General features: G+C 35.7%; 1 protein-coding gene across 9 annotated transcripts in view; it reads right to left on the reverse strand.

Moving 5' to 3' along the window:
* The window catches only part of DGKB (diacylglycerol kinase beta), a 714,841-nt gene that overhangs the window by 503,632 nt on the left and 189,061 nt on the right, over positions 1 to 22,148 (reverse strand). For all 9 annotated transcript variants that reach the window (XM_027574763.2, XM_027574760.2, XM_027574759.2 and 6 more), the window contains 3 exons: positions 12,468 to 12,517; positions 9,154 to 9,228; positions 5,895 to 6,014 (listed from right to left, as the gene is read on the reverse strand). In XM_027574763.2, the coding sequence (XP_027430564.1) occupies positions 5,895 to 6,014; positions 9,154 to 9,228; positions 12,468 to 12,517 (245 nt within the window). The remainder of the gene's footprint in view (positions 1 to 5,894; positions 6,015 to 9,153; positions 9,229 to 12,467; positions 12,518 to 22,148) is intronic.

A 22,148-nucleotide genomic window follows, 5' to 3' on the forward strand; every position in this document is an offset into this window, starting at 1 on the left:
CCTTACTATATTCTATCAGCCACTAAAGCATAGTCCTATTAGTACTTCTATTGCAAATAAATATTTATTGTCATAGAAAGGAATTCATTTTTCTAAACAAGAAATGATGAAGAAATCCAGAAGGTTCTGTTCCTGGCCTACTATGAAAATGTACATAAGGCATTTCACATTTCTTCTTATTTTCCTCTCTAATAAAATGGAAGCACCTACTTTCCTCTACCAGGCCGTGGTGTGAGCTTTCATTATACAATATCTGTGAAGTCAATTTAGCTCCTCAGAACACTGGTGTTATATAAACAGCAAGTATTATTACCATCATTGGGTTGAGCTGTGTAACATCTCAATGTTTCAGCCAAAGGACTTGAGAAGGATGTTTGTAGGTTTACTATACTTTGTTTCATAAAAATTTTGTTCTCACTTTTTCATTACCAGACATCACTCTTAAGGGAAATTTATTCCTGATATTTATAAAACACTATGTTTTAAAATTGAAACAGTTCAGTTCTGTGAACCGATTACGACCGAGAAATACTTAATGAAATGTAAGCAAGTTCACATGGAGAAGGAGCTCCACGTTCTTCCTCCCCTTTTTTTACCCTATAGTCAAAAGGAGGTTTCAAAGGCAAGTATGCCCTTTGGAACTTTTTGAAACCTATTTCATTATTCTAGTGATTTCTAAAATTTTAGTTTTTCCTTAAATGCATCTAAGATCACACATCATGTTCAAGTGAACTAGGACTATTATAAATAATATCATTTTTTTCAAAAGACCTCAAGGAGAAATTGTACTAATGTCATAGCCAAAATGCTCCTAACCTCCATACATGGCCACATCCCTGTTTTAACTGACCTCACTTAAAACACATTTAAGAGCTAATGTTGCAAATTAATTCCAACTCATTAAATAATAAGGACCATTAAATTACCTTACTTTTCTACTCAAGGTCTCCAAAAAAACTATAACAATACAAAAGAAACTGCTCTTTTAGACAAAAAGATGAGCTGTATCAGGTCTGGACAAGGAAAATGCAGAGAGACATTTTAAAATTCTGAGTGGAGTTGATATCAACTGCTTATCTCCAGACCCCACTTTCTTAGGTCAGGCTCAGGCCCTGCCATTCTTGGGTTCAAATGAAAATGCAGCAGCCCATCACATCGCATAGTCATTTCCCTTGAATGACCCAATCTGGAATCTCAAGAATTGTTGCATTTATCCAGCTTCATAATTCCTTTCTAGATTGAGCAATGTATAAACAGCAAAACAACATCTCAACCAAATTAAATTTTAAAAAATAGAGTGAGAAGCATTAGTTTTCCAAATATAGCTTAGTCTATTAAGAATGCATCGTCTTCAGCTCTCCATTATATTCAGAAATTTCATCAGGAAATAGATTCCATCAGAAATCAGGAGGCACACCAAACATTTACTTTCACTTTGCTGAGTCAGGTGAAAAAAAAAAAAAATACGTCCTAAAACATTTTGATCAACAGCAAATTTTAAATTACACATAGTGTTTAAAGTCCAGGATTCTGAGAATACATATAGAGAAGTCAAAACACATATCCATTCAAAAGTCATACATGCCAGACTACAATCCAAGACTAAGAAGTTAAGGGAGTCTTATATTAAGCCAGGCTCCTACGTAAATGTGTACTTCTGTTTTTATGATAATATGAATTCAGGAATTTTCCTTGAAAAATCTAATAATGATCCAAGATTACACACTCTAGGAATTGGAGCAGTACTAATTACCTTGTTCACCTAAGAAAAGGAATGTCCAAACTGACATAATATTAGAAAAAGAAAAGGACATTCTTGCCTAGCTTCTTTTTAATGTGTCCAGAGAGGATGACTGGCTAGCACAAAATGACCTCGTTAGTTAAGAATAGATCCAAGGTAAAGATCAATTTGTTGAACTTGACTACTAGCATACTATCTCTTCATTAGTCCACACATCTTGCTGGGGTTGTCTTAAGTGAGTTAAATAAAGGGTATTAGATTCCTTTCTCCTCAATGACTAAAAATAAACTAAAACTTTTTCTGTGTAATATGACAGATTAGTGACAGAATAAATCAGGGGCCAGAAAACTATGGCCCTTGGGTCAAATCTGACTGGCAACCTATTTTTGTAAATAAAGTTTTATTGGACCATGGCCTCGCTCTTTCCTTTACCTAGTGTCTGTGATTGCTTTTACGCCAGCCGTAACAGAGGAATTGGGCATTTGCAAAAGAGACTTTATAGTCCACAAAGCCTAAATTATTTACTATCTATCTGTTCCCTTACAGACAAAGTTTGCTAATCACTACAGCAGAGTTATTGCTAGATGCAATTAATTTCAAATAAAATATTTTCATTCAAAATTGAATTTGTAAAATTCTTCAGTGAGGTGAACGCCAAAGGAAGAATGAGTAAGTCTCCTGTATAAATGACTATGCCTCAGGTGTAATCAAATCCACAAGTGCCACCCAAACTCTCAGTTTTCCTTCAGACTTAAGAGACTGTACCATTTCATATTGGGTATGCTAAGTCTGATGGACTTCTTATAAGAGAAAGGATAGAGATAGAAAGTTAGGTTCTGATAAACTACATTTCTGATTTTGGTTCCCAAACAGATAATATTCAAAATAGAGTAGCTTTTTAAATTCTGTTGATAGAGAAAAATAAACTACAATGAAATCACAACTGTTCTGCTTTGCATTAAAAGTAAGGATTGCTCTCCCAAGACAATGTTCATATCTGTGTAATTTGGCTAGTACACCACAGTCACTTTCAAATACACCATGCTATTTAACATGCACTCTCAATTAGAATCTACTCCCTGAGCTCATAATTGACAGAAGACAAGAATATATAGGACAACATAACAAGACAGGCTGCACAATAAATGGTTGGATTCAACCTAAAGCTGCTAGATTTCCAATTTGATTAGCAAAAGCGGGGGGGTTAGGGGGAGGGGGGAAATGGCATCATGAATCACATTCTCTATAGGTAATAACATAACACATTAACTGCCTACAGAAAAGGAAATAAATCTCAATTACTAAAAAAGGTCCCTCATCACTCAGTTGTCATTGTGTCATTCCTGCTTTGTAAAACACTTTCCATGCCTTGGAATTAAAAAGCTGCTTCTAACAAATAAATGCTCTGTTTTGTGATCATAATTACATGGCTTATACATTTTATTAAAAGACAATTCAAAAGATTATTGGCTTATTCTTTTTTTAAAAAAAGCGAAGGAAAAGGGATTTAACTCTCTGAATTGTTCCGTACAGGGGGGAAAAAAAATGCCATCTCCTACTTAAATTGATCTGTAAATGTTAAACGATGTTGTCCTGCCATCTAGTGGCCTCGACTGGGAACACAGTGTTGAAACGTAGCACTGGGTACTGCTTTGAAACCCTTAATTGATTTCCCCTGTTAAGCCCCAAAAACATCTCCTATGACTAAAAACACAAACCATAAATTTAAGAATAGGGTTATAAAGTAAATTAGGTATGCTTAACCTGACAGAAATTAATGACAAAGAATTCTCATTCCGTTGAAATAAAGTTACTGCTACACCAGAAACTGATGAGGTACTGTTTATTTAAAAGAGTTTGAATTAAATCCATATAGATCTGCGGAGTATATTTACCCATGCTATTTTCATAACTTTAAAAATACCCATATTTATTAATTGAATTACAAAGTATTTCTAAATAATAGTTTCCAAAAATGAACATCATTTCAAAATCTTTCTGTACTATTTTAAATATAGATGACTAAGTCTGCATTTCTGCGTTTTGCTGTCCAACAACCCCAACTACCAAGTGGTTTACTTACTCATTCCTGCACATTCTCTCACACTAAAATTTCCACAAATATTTAGAATAAGTGCAATTTTAGCCTCAAAAATATAAAATTCTCTTTGGGAGCACTGTTATTATCAGAAATTCCTTGACTAGCATCTGACAACTTTTTCTGTGTAAAATATACACTAAACCTTAAAATATTAACATTTTACAAATTTTCTTTTTGTTTTCTCCTGATTGGCTTACATACACTTTGTCAGAAGGTGTATTAAACAAATGAACAAATATTTATAATATAGAGCTATACAACAGGTTATTACAAAAAGATACCTGGTTATATATAGTATGAGAACATCAGATACAAGGAAATACTGCTTCATTTATTATCAAAATGTAGAAATATGTATGTATTAACAATAAGATCTATATTATCTTTGTTCTAATGTTTACTTTAAGGATAACATCCTCTATATCATCTATTAGTAATTTTTCTCTGCCTTCCTCTGGCCATATCTAAAATCCTATGGGCCTCATGAAGGGTAAGATTCACCTGAATAGAAAAGAATTTGAAGATTCAGGTGAAAAAGAGACAAAAGTTACTTTCCTGAAGCCCACTTATACATTCCCAAACCCATATGAAAATATGTACAAACATATTTGTATGTATTCTTACATGTTTTACAAACACAGACTGTAAGATTTCTTGAGGGTTTTTAAAAATCTGGTCTCTTGAGTAACTGTGGCATAGTCTTGAATCTGCAAAACTGTTATCTCTGGTAACAAGAAGTATGCAAAGTGTTGGAGTCAGCAGCCAAGTGGTGGACGTTATGTTCTTGCGGCTCAAAATTCTAAATACTGTATGCGTGCTTTCCATCAGTAAAGCTCTTTGAATCTAACTATACATTTTACTATATGCATGTTATGGTTAATTCTTGTTTATTAATGCTAAATACAAAAATTCAGTAGTGACTCACTGAGTTTGAAATTAACGATTACTGAAATTGACATCAAGGCTGGGTAGCAAGTTTTGGCTTCAAAGTCGCTGTCATATCCCATTCTGAGCTTAGGTTGATTTCTTTTCCCCCAAAGCACTATTTAATTACCACTGGAGGCACTGATACAAGAAAACTTTTGCTAAGCTTAGAATGAAAGCCTGGCTGATCTGATGATATGTAAGAAAAATTTATGTTTCTCGGGGCGCCTGGGTGCCTCAGTTGTTAAGCGTCTGCCTTCGGCTCAGGTCATGATCCCGGGGTCCTGGGATTGAGCCCTGCATTGAGCTCCCTGCTCGGAGGGAAGCCTGCTTCTCCCTCTCCCACTCCCCCTGCTTGTGTTCCCTCTCTCCCTGTTTCTCTCTCTGTCAAATAAATAAATAAAATCTTTAAAAAAAAGAAAAATTTGTTTCTCATATATATATAAAATATATGTCACAATATATAATATGTATATATTATATATTCTCAACTACCTCAATATATAATTGGCTTCTCCAAGTACTGGTTATCAATAAAGCAGGTTTTCTTCATGGGGAGGGTGATTGTGGAATGAGATAGAGCCCCCAAGAACCAGAGAATGCAATAATTTTAGGGCGTTTCTCGCAGTAAATAAAATGATAAGAAGGTCAATAGTTTTTTAAACTAGATTGTACTTTGAATAGAGAAAAAAGAGAGAAATTATGTATTAAATAATAAGGTAGCACCTAAAATGAATCAATGTGTTTGTGGCAAGGATGACTACAGGACTTATTATTAAATTGCCCTGTGGCATACTTATTAAAAGGTCCAGACACTCACTACATGCTTAATGATAGAAAATGGCCAGATCAATTTATAATCAAAATGTGTAATAGAAAAACAAACTGAGGGTTCTAGAGGGGAGGGTGGTGGGGGGATGGGTTAGCCTGGTGATGGGTATTAAGGAGGGCACGTTCTGCGTGGAGCACTGGGTGTTAGGCACAAACAATGAATCATGGAACACTACATGAAGAACTAATGATGTAATGTATGGTGATTAACATAACAATAAAAAAATTTAAAAAAAATGTGTAATAGAGAACCCCACTGACTTACCACCAGGCCACCCTCTTTGTGTAAATGCTTACATTTTCCAAGCCCAGAAGCACAAGAAGTGGAATTGTTGTCATTCCTCCTTGGATCCATTCCTCCAGAGAGACTGTCCCATCATGATCATAGTCAATTTCTTCCATCATTTCGTGGAGGATCTGGAGTAGAAGACATGAAGGAAAACTTGCTATGAATCAATAAAATAAATTTCATAAGAGAGAACAAAGCATTGCACTGAATTGGTTATAACAAACTGACTAGCAGCTAAGTGCAGAGTAGAGATAAATATCTAGGTAACCTGGTACAATGTCAATTCAATAACTGAGGATAGAGTGGCTTTGTTATGATTTCTACAACCTCACTTCTCATACTATTCAACTTTTAGAAGTAATTGCTTAACTTTTTAATACTTTGTCACTGAATGGTACAGTTAAATCAAGAAAGTATCTTTAATTTAAGGGTGAAAGTGGTCTTTAATTGCTTCCTCTAGATTTTTTTAATTCATATGTATGCCAGATAATGTCTGAACAAATTAACTTCATGGCAAAGAGCTGAAATGACTCTTTGCTAAGTGGTAAGGGGTGGGGAAATTAAGTTGCTTTTAATTGCCTATCAGAACTTAATAAAGCCAAGAAGTTAAACCATCAAGTCATTTTTGATTAGATTTCTCTTTAAAGATGACTTGCACAGAGTGTCCCAAAATGTTCTCCACAGTGTTTGTTGGTAATACATTGATCTCTCACTTGTATTGTGGTAATATCAGTATTTATTCCAAAGGATTGTTGTGAGGGTTAAATGTGTTAATATACTATAAAGATCCTGAAAGAGCATGTAGCATGTATAGTAAGTATCATATAGGTGTTGTTATGTTATATGAGCAGAAACTATATGTGAGTTTCAAACATATTACCGTTCATTGCTGGGAAGGTGAAGTATTTCTCATCCAACAGCACCAAAATGGCAAACATGGTAGAACTTCAATAAAGAAAGTAACTCACCCCTTTATCTAATACAGAAATTTTCATCAATTCAGAAAAAAAAAAAGAGAGAGAGCATTGGAACCAAAATTTGAAAGGTGCAATAAATGGAATACTTGATATGTTGATAGAAGTGCTGTTTGCCTAAAAACTCTTGAACTTCATGGATGGGTGTGTTTCCTCATGAAGTATTTGAAAATGAGGTTATTTTCCTTCATACAAATTTAAATATAGGTATTGAGAAAAAGACTTTTTGGGACAAAATGGTACTGAAATAATTATTTTATTATTCTCAAAATGAAAAACAAGGGATATGATTTAGAATTTGGCAAAATGGTACAGGATCTTTTAAAACGTCTGCCCCTTGAACGCACTTTGATGAACTAGGAGAAATGAATAAATGAGAACTAGAACACAGAGCATTGTTTCAGATGGTTGATGCTTTCATTTTGTACCTAATAAATCTCATGTGAGAGCATGGGTTCATTTTTTAAAAACCTCTTCCAAGGACGTCTCAATCTTCCCTGTTAACTGCCATGGACCTCAAACGTTCAATTATCTTTATTCATATATGCAAATGTATCAAGGCTCTGACAACGTGTACAAATGTATGCACTGGTTTAAAATGGGCAGAGTTGGTGAATCATTAGGCAGGATGACGTAGTCACTATGACAGCAAACATACTACCCAACGTAAATCTCTTCATCTTCACTTTCTACTATTTGTACTACTCATAGAAGTGGCAAATTTATCAATGTGTGCCACAAATGACAAATAATGCAATATAGTTTATCATTTGTATTTTCCAGTAGGTATTTGTCATAATTAGACTGCCTAGCCACCAACTGTCTGCTTCTTCAAATCACCCAGATCCCCCCTTTCCTCAAGTGTATAGTCCCCCTCCCCCACTATTTTTTGTGGGGAAGCTGCGGTGCCCCCTTCTGTTCTGAAAACTGATAGAAAAACATCTTCCTTCCTTCCATCACTCCAGTGAGGGCAAGAGACTTGACTGAAAGATGTACAATATTCACGGGTATTGAGGTGAGCAGGATGGAGAAAGTTGGTGTAGACAAACATAACCAAAAAGGGCAACAGAACTTAAAAGAAGTCCCTTGATTTCAGGGCAAATAGTATTAAGATGAATCAAGCAGTATTCTTAGAATTAAATACAAGTTACCACTATTAGTTATTATTCCATATACAAATTGCAACTTTGTGAACAATATCTGCTATGCATTATGCGCACAGCATGGTGTATTTCGACATCCTCCCAAAAGAAAAACTGGTTGAGTTAAAACTTGGAAAACCCCAATCCCAGTAAGAATGGTGCCACTTCTTTATACATGACACTGCACATAACTTTGTTGTACTTTCCTGGCACTAGTCTCCACAGCAAAGGAAATGCTACCACGGCTCTATTCTATAATCATGCCACTATCATGCTGTTACAGGCTTTTAAAATTCTTATAAAATGTAAGCCATTTAAATAAAATTGATTTGTATATACTTAATTCATTTACAATGTGCTCAACTTAGTTGGTTTCAAGATAAACTAGTCAATAACGTACTTATCAACTCCCTCCAAAATATTACTTGTAGCGAAAGTCAAAGTTTCTAATCAAGTATGTTTTAAAATACATTTGAATAATGTATTTGGTGTAAATCTATTAAAAATAAGAAGTTGTTATGTTCTTAAAAGCCTCCTTAGATACCATTTCTTTAAACAAATTATTACAACTTTCTAGCTCTATCTTTAAGTAGCTGAAGAGCTCTGAGAAGTTTCTTGAACATGCTGGGATCCCAATTCCCTTATCTGTAAAATGAATAAAATAGTAGTGTCTATCTCAGAGAGTTGCAAGCATTGAGTAACACGTATACAGGAACTAACACAGTGCAGTGTACACAGTCAACCATCAGCATCTTAAGTGACTTCATCTTCTTTTAGAATGAATATTTAGCTATTTCCATAAAAGGAAAATATAGAGATCATGAATAACATACATTAATTCTGACTATTTTGTTGCATGGCATAACCTTGACAGTATCCACCAGCAGCTCCTGCTTACCTAAAGACATCTGAGATCGCCATTCAAATTAATTTCCATGAAGAAGAAAAGCAAAAGTTACTGCTAAGAGCTTCAGAACACCACGTATACCTTTTCTTGTTCAGAATCCACTTTTGCTACTGAATAGAAATAGTAACTTCGGGTTATCAAAAGAAAATATCAAATGGCAGTAGTATATTGAGGTTCCAAAAAAGAGAAAAGAGAAACGGGCCTTCAAGAATGTAGGCAACAGTTAAATTGTCCATATACCTACTGGATTAAGTTCAGTGACATCCCATTCAAGGTATTCTGCGACATGCATCATCTGACTGATGATATTTTCTAGCTCCTGGAGAGGATACACAGAGAGAGAGAGACAGAGACAGAGAAAAGGGAGAACACATGAATACAGGGTCTTTGTAAGTTTTTCAAACTTTGACTTTATAAGAATTGTTTAACATGTAGTTCAAAAACTAAGAGTTACATGATTAATTTATGTATTATATCTAATTTATACATATGCATTAATTTTTATATATAATATATCCTTTCAACAGTCTGATTGACTATACATAAAAGAAGCACTTGAATATAAATTTATTTTGTACTTTGTCTAGAAATCTTCACCAGAAGAGGGCACAACTACATAAAAAAAGCTTTTCTTCCAGAGCAGATTTTTTTTTTTTTAAAGAAGAAAATCTATCTTTAGAAAGGAAGATCTGATTGAAGTAGGAGCAGGCATATTTTCACAAGCTGTGATATTTAAGTCATCGAGTGTCCTGACCCTTTGGCTTGGAAACAGGTGTGGAAGGATGGAAGGAAGCGTTTGAGGGCAACTGAGAGGTTTATTTTTATTCTGATACACTGAGAACGTATATCTACTGTTCCAGCCATTAATTGGTATAATTTGCTCTGCGAGAGGTGTGTTCAGGGTCAAGGTTTGGAGGCTTAAGTACATATAGAGTTTATTTTATGAGGAAATAGAATTTTAGTTAGCATTTTCATACTATTGGGCTCAAGTGTCAACTCTTTGAAGAACGGTTAGTTAATACATATGCCTTGACCAAATAAATTAAAACATTTGCTCATACCTATATTTTTAATACTTTAATTTTTCCCTATCTCCAGAAAAGATTAAATATACTTCGTAAATGCTAGTAATTTTAAATATAGTCACTGAGATAATTAAATGTGGTGTCTTAACAGTATAATAATTTAAAATATAAGAAGTATAAAAAAGCACATTAATCAAAGATTATTCTACTCAAATCTCTGATGTAATATATGTAATTGATATTCATAGATTGAAGAAGGAAATGTGGTAAAAGAGGTTGTCTTTTGGGGGACAATGGATCCATCTGAGAAACTGATGAAAGCTCCATTCCTCTCTCCAGAAAAAATGTAATCATGAAAATGTTGTTTAGGTAACACAGATTGCCCCAGAAAAAAATACAAATATAAATACAAATACAAAAATATAAATATAAAAAATACAAATATATAAATATAAATTTACTTATTACAGTTAAGAAAAAATTTCAACTAAAATATCTTGGAATTATAGGTTAGAATTGTGTGTGTGGGTGTTACTCTATCTTTGCCTGTTTATGCCTTGATGGTTTGGAGTGGTGAAAGCCCCTGGACATGTTTTTAGGAACAGAAACCCTTTTTATGTAGGCATGTGACATTAGATAAGTCATCTGACCTAAGACTCAGCTTTCTCATCCGTAAAATGAGTATTCTAATCTTACCTACTGCACAGAGTTGCTGCAAAGAGTAAGCATGCTATGATATGAAATACATTTATGCCGCCTGGCATACTGAAAGGGATCAATAAATATTCAGTAGTTTTATTACACATAGTGGTTATTTTTCAAAATATCAATTTTCCTCTGTTTGGCCTCCAATATGTGAAGTGCTACACCTTTAAATTTCCAAGATTAAGGACATCAGAATGTGCAATTTAAACCCGATAATGAAGAAAATATAATGAAGTGGTAAGTTGTCTGGGGAAAATTATAGAAATAAAATTCAGGTTTTTAATTACAAAACAGACTAGTTTAATCATAAATCAATTTATTTATCTCCAACTTATTGTTTACTATTAGATGATAGTTATAAATAATGCAATGTATTATATGTTAACAACAACAAAAAATGGCCAGAGACCAGAAAAAGAATTTGACTGAATTTTCAAATCAGCTGCCAACCCGTGGCTAGAAGCCTAGTAAAGAAACATCCTTTTAATTTAATTAAAAAGGAACACTAAATAAAACAAATTTGCATTTAAATATAATTTGCAGTAGTATACTCAGAAGTGCTACAATAAGCATATGGAAATATCTAGAAAAGTCTAAACTCCTCGCTGTGAAATGCCACCAGAAAATGAGCAAATGTATCCTGTAGCTTAATATTCCTAAATGGATAACTGGATACTACTAAGCACTTAAAAATGATAGCGTTTGAAAAATTGGAGAGACTTAAACATAAGGAATCCCACAATCACAGCATCAATTTAGAATGGTGGACATTTCCTAAAGTAGGAATTATATATTTTTGTCTCTCTCTGGAGAAGCTAATGTGCCATTATCCTACTCAGCGTTACATAAATATGTATCCAACTTCATTGCTTTGCTTGTAGAATTCTGTTTGAGCTCTGCTAAAGGGAGATGTATCAGATGAGGAGAGAAACTCACTCATTATCAGAAGTAATGTTCATTTTAATCAATTTAAAAGTATCAAAACATTTGCTATTTAATGTACCTGTGTACTCCAAAATTTCCATAACCTGACACTTATTATTTTTTTAAGATTCTTCTATTTTCTTTATAGAAGAATTAATAATATATGAAAAATATGTCACTAGCAAATATAAGATGCATTATTGGATGGAACCTGAAATGGATTTATATTCGAAGCACTGAGTTGTGCAGTAAAACTAAGAATCTAACTACTGCTCTGAAAACTATCAAGGATTTGTGTATGTTACAATAAACATTTAATTATTCCTTTTAGTTCAATCATATAGAGATGGTATTTTTATCCTATTGCATTTTATGACTAAATGACAGAGAACAAGTTGCATTTAAATTGGATGAGACATTTTAAAAAGGGAAGTTTGTTAAAGTAATTTGTAAATGTATGTATTTTAACAGCATATATGACTAAAAAACTTTTAAAATGTGCAAAAATGATAAAATGATTAAATTGACTTGATAATTCCCTTCAATTCTACTGGTATTCTTGTTATTTTTCTTAGTGTCAAAGCTCAATTTTTTTTTTCTTTCTAGATCAACAATCTCAACTTTCTCATGTATTATTCAAAGGAGTTGGGGTCTTTTTTATCTTTCCATGCATAAAAAGTCACTTTTTTCTAGCAAAATTATTCAACAGAACAACTGTAATCCTACAGTTTTATTTATTTTTTTTCAGATCACTCTCTTTCAAAAAGATGATCAAAATGCTGTGTGAGTGCATGGAAATTATATTAAGTGTGTCTTCTGTGGTAATAGCTATAAATTTATTCATTGCATTTTTCAGAACAAACTACTTTGAAATTTTCACAGAAAATTTAAAGAAAAAAATTACCGAGCTGTCCAGGAAGCCATTCCCATCTGTGTCATAGAGGCGAAACATAACTAGAAATAAAAGGTGTTGAAAAAAAAATTAGAGGAGAGTAAGATCAATGTAGTAAAAATCCCCTTTCTATCAAAGGGTGCCTGGGTGGCTCAGTGGTTAAGCATCTGTCTTCGGCTCAGGTCATGGTCCCAGGGTCCTGGGACCGAGCCCGGCAACGGGCTCCCCGCTCAGCAGGAAGCCTGCTTCTCCCTCTCCCCACCCCCTGCTTGTGTTCCCTCTCTCGCTGCGTCTCTCTCTGTCAAATAAATAAATGAAATCTTTTAAAAAATAAAATAAAATTTTCTTTCCATTGAAAGCAAATTTTCAATTCTTTCCTATTCAAAGACATTGATTTGTAGGATCATTTCTCAAGTTAATTTGAGAATGAATTAGTCAGTTAATAAAAATACTAAATATCAGATATAAGGTCAAAACAATTTTTGTTATATATGTAGAAAACACTAAAAGGTACCATTATTTGCTCAATTTTTTAATTACAAGATTAAATGAAAACTCAAAAATAAAAGAAGAGAACGAATTTTAGATATTCGGAGTCCAGATATTAAAGGGCAGAGTGAGTAAGAAAAAACAAACTGATTCGGAGTTCTGTAAACCAAATTTGGAATCTGCGATCCACTAGTACATGAGCATAGTCCAACACTGTTTTATCTGTCAAATGAGAATAACCACCCTGTCATAAGACACACTTGTTGTAAAAGTTAAGTGAGGTGATACACACAAATGCACAGCAAAAGCTGTAGGTCACTACACAAATATAAGCCGTTGTTTTGATTGATCGCTAAGCAGCATGGGAAAGGATTAGTACAAAATAAGGGAATTTTTCTGATGCAGGGCAACAAGACACAAAATGCATTATTATCACGGTTATAATGGTGTATGTGTTGTAATCTGAGATGTACTTTCAGAGGGTAACCACTCTGAACTAAAGAAGTAAGGAAAAGGAGAGTGTTGTCTCTGTGGTAGTGAGCACAGGAAAGCAGGAGGACAGAGGGCCTCTCTGGCCAGAGGATTCCCTCATAAATTCACACACCACCCCAAGACTCCAGAAGGGGTTGCAGGTGCCATTTTGAGATAAACAGAGAAGAATGACACAGCTGTTAAAACAGAGGAGTGGAAGTGAGAGTTTTTGTTGGGTTTGTATAATTTCTGGGAGAATCTTGATGTCTGGGGTCTATAATATTAAATAAAGACACTGATAACAAGGAGGCATAATTGTGCAATGACCTTAATCATATATCTGTTAACTAATTATTATTTTTGTATTTAAAATAATTATTATAATTTCACCAACCTAAGATATGATTGTTTATTTATAAGATGCTATAACCAGCCTGCATACAACTAATAGAAAAAATGCTTACAATCTAATCATCATGGTCTATTTATTGGAAAATGGAAAAAGACTTTAAAGATGCTAAAATGTATGGGGAAAATGTGTACCCACTGAATTAAGGAACATAATGTTATGCTGGCTAATGACCTAAATATCTTTATTTGCAAACCATAATGATTACTGTCTTTCATATACTCAATAAATGAGAAAAATTCAGAAAGAAAAATCCTACCAGAACATGGATCCTAAGCAATTCAAGGTTTTCTAGTAAAGCAGAAACTAGAAACATCACTTTGTGAGTGACAAGAATTCACACACCAAAGAATGGATTCAGTACCACGAACAAGGCAAGTATTTACAAAAACCTAGCTGTATTTTATTGTATTTATTTTATTTTTTTAAAGATTTTATTTATTTATTTGACAGAGAGAGACACAGCGAGAGAGGGATCACAAGCAGGGGGAGTGGGAGAGGGAAAAGCAGGCTTCCCACCAAGCAGGGAGCCTGATGTGGGGCTCGATCCCGGGACCCCAGGATCATGACCTGAGCTGAAGGCAGATGCTTAACGACTGAGCCACCCAGGTGCCCCGCCTAGCTGTATTTTAGAATGAGGGGCACTGGTGACTCTATGAATCCTTACTGTAATAAATGACTGCCTGGCCATTTTTAGGTGATCAGATATAGGGAAACCCTATACCTCTTGGTAAGACTTGTCAGAAACATGAGCTCAAAGACATATACACAAGTGGACTCTGTATGGGGGTACCTGCCATTCATTTCTGGCAGCATCTGAAACTTCTTCCTATGCTCTCAAAGCCACACTTTACAAAACAGTAACAGATGAAACACAAGGTACCTTGTCTTTACTGGCCTGACTTGAAGGTAGAGTTTGCACATGACCCAGGCTCCATCAATCAGAATAAAAACCCAGTTGATCAATCAGAGGCTGGTGACCCAAGAAAAAAGGGGGCTACCCAAAGTCATCCTGGTGATGTGAGCAACAGCAGTAGCAGTGGTCGAAGAGAGAGCAACCAGGGTCCTGGATGTGTCAGGGGTGTTGGCAATGACGTGTGCCCTGCTAGTGCACCAAGAGGCAGCAATGGGATTTTCCCCAGGAAAATTTAGCACTTAATTTCATCAATGATCCTAGAGAAACATCCTCCAAATCTGGTTCTCTATCCCTCTTAATGATTCTGTGTGTTTCTCAACATCATTTAAAAAACAATAACCTGGGAAGTGCCTGGGTGGCTCAGTCAGTTAAGCATCCGACTCTTGATTTTGGCTCAGGTCATGATCTCAGGGTTGTGAGACAGAGCCCTGGGGCAAACTCCATGCTGGGCACTGAGCCTGCTTAAGATTCTCTCCCTTTCCTTCTGCCCCACCAACCCCTCTAAAAAAAAATAAAACAACATAAAAATAAAAACCAATAACCAGCTATATTAAAAATAAAATTAATTAAAACTAGCCTGTTTTATTGTCTTCCCCAGTGATACTGTGCACTCAACATTGGCACTTACTTCACATCAAACAAAGATTAGGTCAAAATAAATTTTAAGTTTAAACTAAACTTTATTTTTAAGAAAAAAATGAAACTTTAACATTAAAGTAAACTATAAAGCTGCTAGAAGAAAATATAGGAAGATATCTTTACAACCTTAAGGTAAGCCAACATGAACCATCAATGACTAAAAAAAAAGGTAAATTAAAGTTCATCAGGTTTAGAACTTCTACTCATCAAAAAAAAAAAAAGAAAGAAAGAAAGAAAAAAAAAGAAAGATGAAGAAAAGAAAGAATAGGGAAAAAAAAAACAAGCCAGCCAGACTTGGGAACTTTTCAGAACACATATATCTGATGAAGGGCTTATTTCTCGAATATATGGACAAACCCTATAACTCAGTAATAAAATGACAAACAACCCAAATAAAGAAAGGCAAAAAAAAAATTGAACAGATATTTCAAAAATGGAAAATACAGGAATGGCCAGTCAAAATAAAGTGCTCAACATTGCCAATAAAATAAAACTTTAAACCACAGAGACAACAATATATCTATTTCTGGAATTCAAGTTTTGGTCTTTTGTTTTTTATTTTCCCTCAAGACCAGTCTCCTCAAACTGCTTAGCTTCTCAGCCTTGTTTAAGAATTTGCCATTTAAAAATAGTGGCAAAAGCCAGGGTTCCCTCTCCCAGAAATTTGACCCACAAAACCAATATGCCTTGACAAGTCCCTGAAGCTTTCAACTAGTTTAAAAAAATATAGTACATACAAATTTTCTAGTTGTTCCCAGTAGCAATGTTGGTTTTGAAAACACGTTGTTCATTACTGTCTATAGTAGAAGTCCTGACATCTTTTAAATAATTTCTAAACACATTAACAGGGGTTAATTGTTGTCTATGAATTATGTCTAATTCATCAAAGAAAAAGTTAGAGGAATTTAAGTTCTAGTCAATCACAATAGCAATAAGAAACACTGCATACATATATTGAGGACTAAATATAATGTACTCTAAATCTGACCAAGTCAAAATAAAAAAATCAAAGTTTCCTTTGGTCCTGAATAAGAGAGAGAAATTCTAGGATTTTGATTTTCAGATATAAGCCTATTTTCCTAATTTAAAATCATAGTGGGGTCATGCAAAATAGGGAGAACTGAACACACCTCTCTACCTTGGCTTTCTACTGAAGTGCTACTATAGTAAAAATACAGTATGAAATAGGCATAAATCAAAAAGCACAAAGAAGATGTGAGAGGAAAAAAGAACCATCGATTTTAAGAAGCTGGGAAACACATGCTGACTGACCTAGAAACCAGAGAAATATAAACAGGAGCTGGTAGTAAAGAAGCAAAGATTTCCACAGAAAGGGTGATGAGATGGAAAACAAAGTGATAGTCTTCACAGATAGAAGTCAGACCCTCAAATACCATCCTTCACACCTTCTACATGACAGTATGCCAGTTCCCTGCCCCAGCAGAAGACTAGACGCTTGGGCTGAATAGCACTCAAACTAAGAGAACGCTGAGCTCAGGATGCTCAGGACTTCTGATGGTAGGGGTACTATCCCCAAAACAAGGTATTTATGTGAAAGTCTAAACAGTGAATACTGACAGTATAAGTCCTCTTCCTTATCTCCAGTGAGTCACACTTAAACCTCCCCCACACACCCACCTATGCACCACACCCAGGAGTCCTTCCAAAACAAGTAATTTGAGGAAAACAGCAACAACAAAGCAGGGAGGCAGAATAAAACCTTGTAAGAGGAAAGCTGCAATCCACAAAGCAAGAAGAGGAGCATATAAAAATCATTCTGAGAACAAAATGAATCCTCTGTGAAGTTAAAAGCATGATAGAAAAAGTAAAACAGGAGTAAGATGGTGGAGGAGTAGGAGACGTAAATTTCGGCTGGTCCTAGGAATTCAGCTACACAGGGATCAAACTATTCTGAACACCTACAACTCAAAGAAAAGAATAGCAGCAACTATCTGAACAGAAAAGCGACCACTTTCTGGAAGCAGGAACCCAACAAGAGGCAGATCCAGGAAGACTCTCCTTCTTCCCCTGGGAGGAGCAGTGCAAGAGCACGCAGCAGGGATCTGCTAGGTTTGGAGACTCCACACGAGGTTGGGTGCCAGAGATAGAAATGGTCACAGGCCGGGTGAGCTCGGAGTGCGGCCAGAGACCGGGGAGACGGGAGTGACTGACTGCTTTTCTCTGGGGTCGCACTGAGAAGCAGGGCCCCCGAGTTCTTGGCTCCTCCAGGGTAGAGAGTGGGAGGCCGCCATTTTCACTCTCATCCTCCAAAGGTGCACGGAAAGCTCGCAGGGAACAAAAGCTCCCGAGAGGGGCGCCTGGGTGGCTCAGTTGTTAAGCATCTGCCTTCGGCTCGGGTCATGATCCCAGGGTCCTGGGATCGAGCCCCGCATTGGGCTCCCCGCTCAGCGGGAAGCCTGCTTCTCCCTCTCCCACTCCCCCTGCTTGTGTTCCCTCTCTCGCTGTGTCTCTCTCTGTCAAATAAATAAATAAAATCTTTAAAAAAAAAAAAAAAGAAAGCTCCCGAGAGCAAACCCCAGTAGATTACTTAGCCCAGCCCCTGACGAGGGTGGGGCAATTCCGCTCCCGCAAAGACATTTGAGAACCATGGCAACAGGCCCCTTCCCCAGAAGATCAGCAAGAACAGCCAGCAAGCCAAGACAAAGTTTACCGATCAATGAGAACGGCAGAACTTCAGTGCTAGGGGAATACTGCACGTAGAATTCATGGCTTTTTTCCCCTGATTTAGTCTTTCAAAGTTATTTTTTTAATTTTTTTTTACTATTTTTTTTAATTTTTTCCTTTTCCCTTTTTCAACCAACATCTTATCAATCCCTTTTTTAAAACCCTTTTTTATTTTTCATTTTGAGTCATATTCCATCCCTTCATTGTAGTTAACCTTATATTTGGTACATATATAAGTTGTTCTCTCTTTAAAATTTTGGGATACAGTTTCTTCTAACACAACAAAATATACCCTAAATCTCTACTGTATGGCTTTGTTCTAGTCTCTGCCTGATCACATTCTCTCCCTTTTTTTTTTTAAATTTCTCTTCTTTATTTTTCCAACCAACTTCTTATCAATTCCTTTTATAAAATCTTTTATAATATTCATCTTTGCATTCATATTCTATCCCTTCATCGTATCTACCCTTATTTTTGTACATATATAAGTTTTTCTTTCTTTAAAATTTTGGAAGGCAGTTTCTTCTAACAGATCAAAACACGCCCAAAATCTAGTGTGTGCCACTGATCTATTCACCAGCCAGGTCATATTTGATCATATTCTTTTTTTTTTTCTTTTTCTTTTCTTTCTTTCCCTTTCTTTTCCCCCAGTGTCAGGGCTCTTCTGATATGTTTAAGTGTATATTTTTCTGGGGTCGTTGTTACCCTGTTAGCATTTTGTTCTCCCATACATCTGTTCTCCTCTGGACAAAGTGACAAGACAGAAAAAAATCACCTCAAAAAAAAAAAAAAGAACAGGAGGCAGTACTGACTGCCAGGGACCTAATCAATAGGGACATTAGTAAGATGTCGGTCCTAGAGTTCAGAATGATGATTATAAAGATACTAGTTGGGCTTGAAAAAAGCATGGAAGATACAAGAGGAACACTTTCTGGAGAAATAAAAGAACTAAAATCTAACCAAGTCGAAATCAAAAAAGGCTATTAATGAGGTGCAATAAAAAAATGAAGGCTCTAACTGCTAGGATAAATGAGGTAGAAGGGAGAATTAGTGATATAGAAGACCAAATGATGGAAAATAAAGAAGCTGAGAAAGAGATCAACAACTACTGGATCACAAGGGAAGAATTTGACAAATAAGTGATACCATAAGACGAAACAATATTAGAAAAATTGGGATCCCAGAAGAAGAAAGAGAGAGGGGCGCAGAAGGTATACTGGAGAAAATTATAGCAGAGAATGTCCCTAATGTGGGGAAGGAAACAGGCATCAAAATCCAGGAGGCACAGAGAACCCCCCTCAAAATCAATAAAAATAGGTGAACACCCCGACATCGAATAGTAAAACTTACAAGGCTCAGAGACAAAGAGAAAATCATGAAAACAGCTCAGGACAAGAGGTCTGTAACCTACAATGATAGAAACATTACATTGGCAACAGACCTATCCACAGAGACCTGGCAGGCCAAAAAGGACTGGCATGACATCGTTAGAGCACTAAACGAGAAAAATATGGAGCCAAGAATACTATATCCAGCTAGGCTGTCATTGAAAACAGGAGAGATAAAAAGCTTCCAGGACAAATAAAAACTAAAAGAATTTGCAAACATGAAACCAGCCATACAAGAAATATTGAAAGGGGTCCTCAAAGCAAAGAGAGAGCCTAAAAGTAACATAGACAAGAAAGGAACAGAGACAATATACAGTAACAGTCCCTTACAGGCAATACAGTGGCACTAAATTCATTCTTTCAATAGTTACCCTGAATGTAAATGAGCTAAATGCCCCAATCAAGAGACACAGGCTATCAGATTGGATAAAAAAAAAAAAAAAAACAAGACCCATTGATATGCTGTCTATAAGAGACTCATTGTAGACCCAAAGACACTCCCAGATTGAAAGTGAGGGGGTGGAAAACCATTTACCATGCTAAAGGACACCAAAAGAAAGCTGGAGTGGAAATCCTTATATTAGACAAATTAGATTTTAAAATAAAGACTGTAATAAGAGATGAAGAAGGACACTATATCCTACTTAAAGGGTCTATCCAACAAGAAGATCTAACAATTGTAAAGTTCTATGCCCCTAACATGGGAGCAGCCAATTATATAAGCCAATTAATAACAAAATCAAAGAAACACATCGACAAAAATACAATAATAGTAGAGGACTTTAACACACCCCTCACTGAAATGGACAGATCAGGGGCGCCTGGGTGGCTCAGATAGCTAAGTGTCTGCCTTCGGCATAGGTCATAAACTCAGGGTCCTAGGATCGAGCCCCATGTCAGGCTCCCTGCTCAGAAGGAAGCCTGCTTCTCTCTCTCCCTCTACTACTCCTCCCTGTTTGTACTCTCTCACTCTCTCTGTCAAATAAATAAATAAAATTTTTGAAATGGACAGATTATCTAAGCAAAAGATCAACAAGGAAATAAAGACTTTAAATGACACACTGCACCAAATGGACTTCACAGACATATTCAGAACATTACACCCCAAAGCAACAGAATACACATTCTTCTCTAGTGCCCATGAAACATTCTCCAGAATACATCACATCTTGGTCACAAATCAGGTCTCCACCAGTAACAAAAGATTGGGATCATTCCCTGCAATTTTTCAGACCACAATGCTTTGAAACTAGAACTCAATCACAAGAGGAAAGTCAAAAAGAACTCAAATACATAGAGGCTAAAGAGCATCCTACTAAAGAATGAATGGGTCAACCAGAAAATTAAAAAAGTAATTAAAAAATTCATAGAAAACAATGAAAATGAAAACACAACTGTTCAAAATCTTTGGAATGCAGCAAAGGCAGTCCTAAGAGAAAAGTATATAGCAATACAGGCCTTTCTCAAGAAAAGAAAGGTCTCAAATACACAACCTAACCCTACACCTAAAGGAGCTGGAGAAAGAACAGCAAATAAAGCCTAAACTCAGCAGGAGAAGAGAAATAATAAAGATCAGAGCAGAAATCAATGTAACAGAAACCAAAAGAACAGTAGAACAGATCAACGAAGCTAGCAGCTGGTTCTTTGAAAGAATTAATAAGATTGATAAACCCCTGGACAGACTTACCAAAAAGAAAAGAGAAAGGACCCAAATAAATGAAATCATGAATGAAAGAGGAGAGGTCACAACCAACACCAAAGAAACACAAACAATTATAAGAACATATTATGAACAACTATATGCCAGCATTATTAGATAATCTGGAAGAAATGGATGCATTCCTAGAGATGTATCAACTACCAAAACTGAACCAGGAAGAAATAAAAAACCTGAATAGACCTACAACCACTAAGGAAATTGAAGCAGTCATCAAAAATCTCCCAACAAACAAAAGCCCAGGGCCAGATGGCTTCCCAGGGGAATTCTACCAAACATTTTAAGAAGAATTAATACCTATTCTTCTGAAACTGTTCCAAAAAATAGAAATAGAAGGTAAACTTCCAAACTCATTTTACGAGGCCAGCATTACCTTGATCCCCAAATCAGACAAAGACCCCATCAAAAGAATTACAGACCAATATCCCTGATGAACATGGATGCAAAAATTCTCACCAAAATACCAGCTAATAGGATCCAACAGTACATTATAAGGATTATTCACCATGACCAAGTGGGATTTATTCCTGGACTGCAAGGTTGGCTTAACATCCGCAAATCAATCAACGTAATACAATACATTAATAAAAGAAAGAACAAGAACCATATGATCCTCTCAGTTGATACAGGAAAAGCATTTGACATAGTACAGCATCCTCTCTTGACTAAAACTCTTCAGATTGTAGGGACAGAGAGTACATACCTCAATATCATAAAAGCCATCTATGAAAAACCCAGAGCGAATATCATTCTCAATGGAGAAAAACTGAGAGCTTTCCCCTAAGGTCAGGAACACGGCAGGGATGTCCACTATCACCACTGCTATTCAACATAGTATTGGAAGTCCAAGCCACAGCAATCAGACAACAAAAGGAAAGAAAAGGCATCCGAATCGGCAAAGAAGAAGTCAAACTCTCACTCTTTGCAGATGATATGATACCTTATGTGGAAAACCGAAAAGACTCCACCCCAAAACTGC

This window comes from Zalophus californianus, chromosome 12 (assembly GCF_009762305.2).
Source record: "Zalophus californianus isolate mZalCal1 chromosome 12, mZalCal1.pri.v2, whole genome shotgun sequence".
Classification (NCBI taxonomy): domain Eukaryota; kingdom Metazoa; phylum Chordata; class Mammalia; order Carnivora; family Otariidae; genus Zalophus; species Zalophus californianus.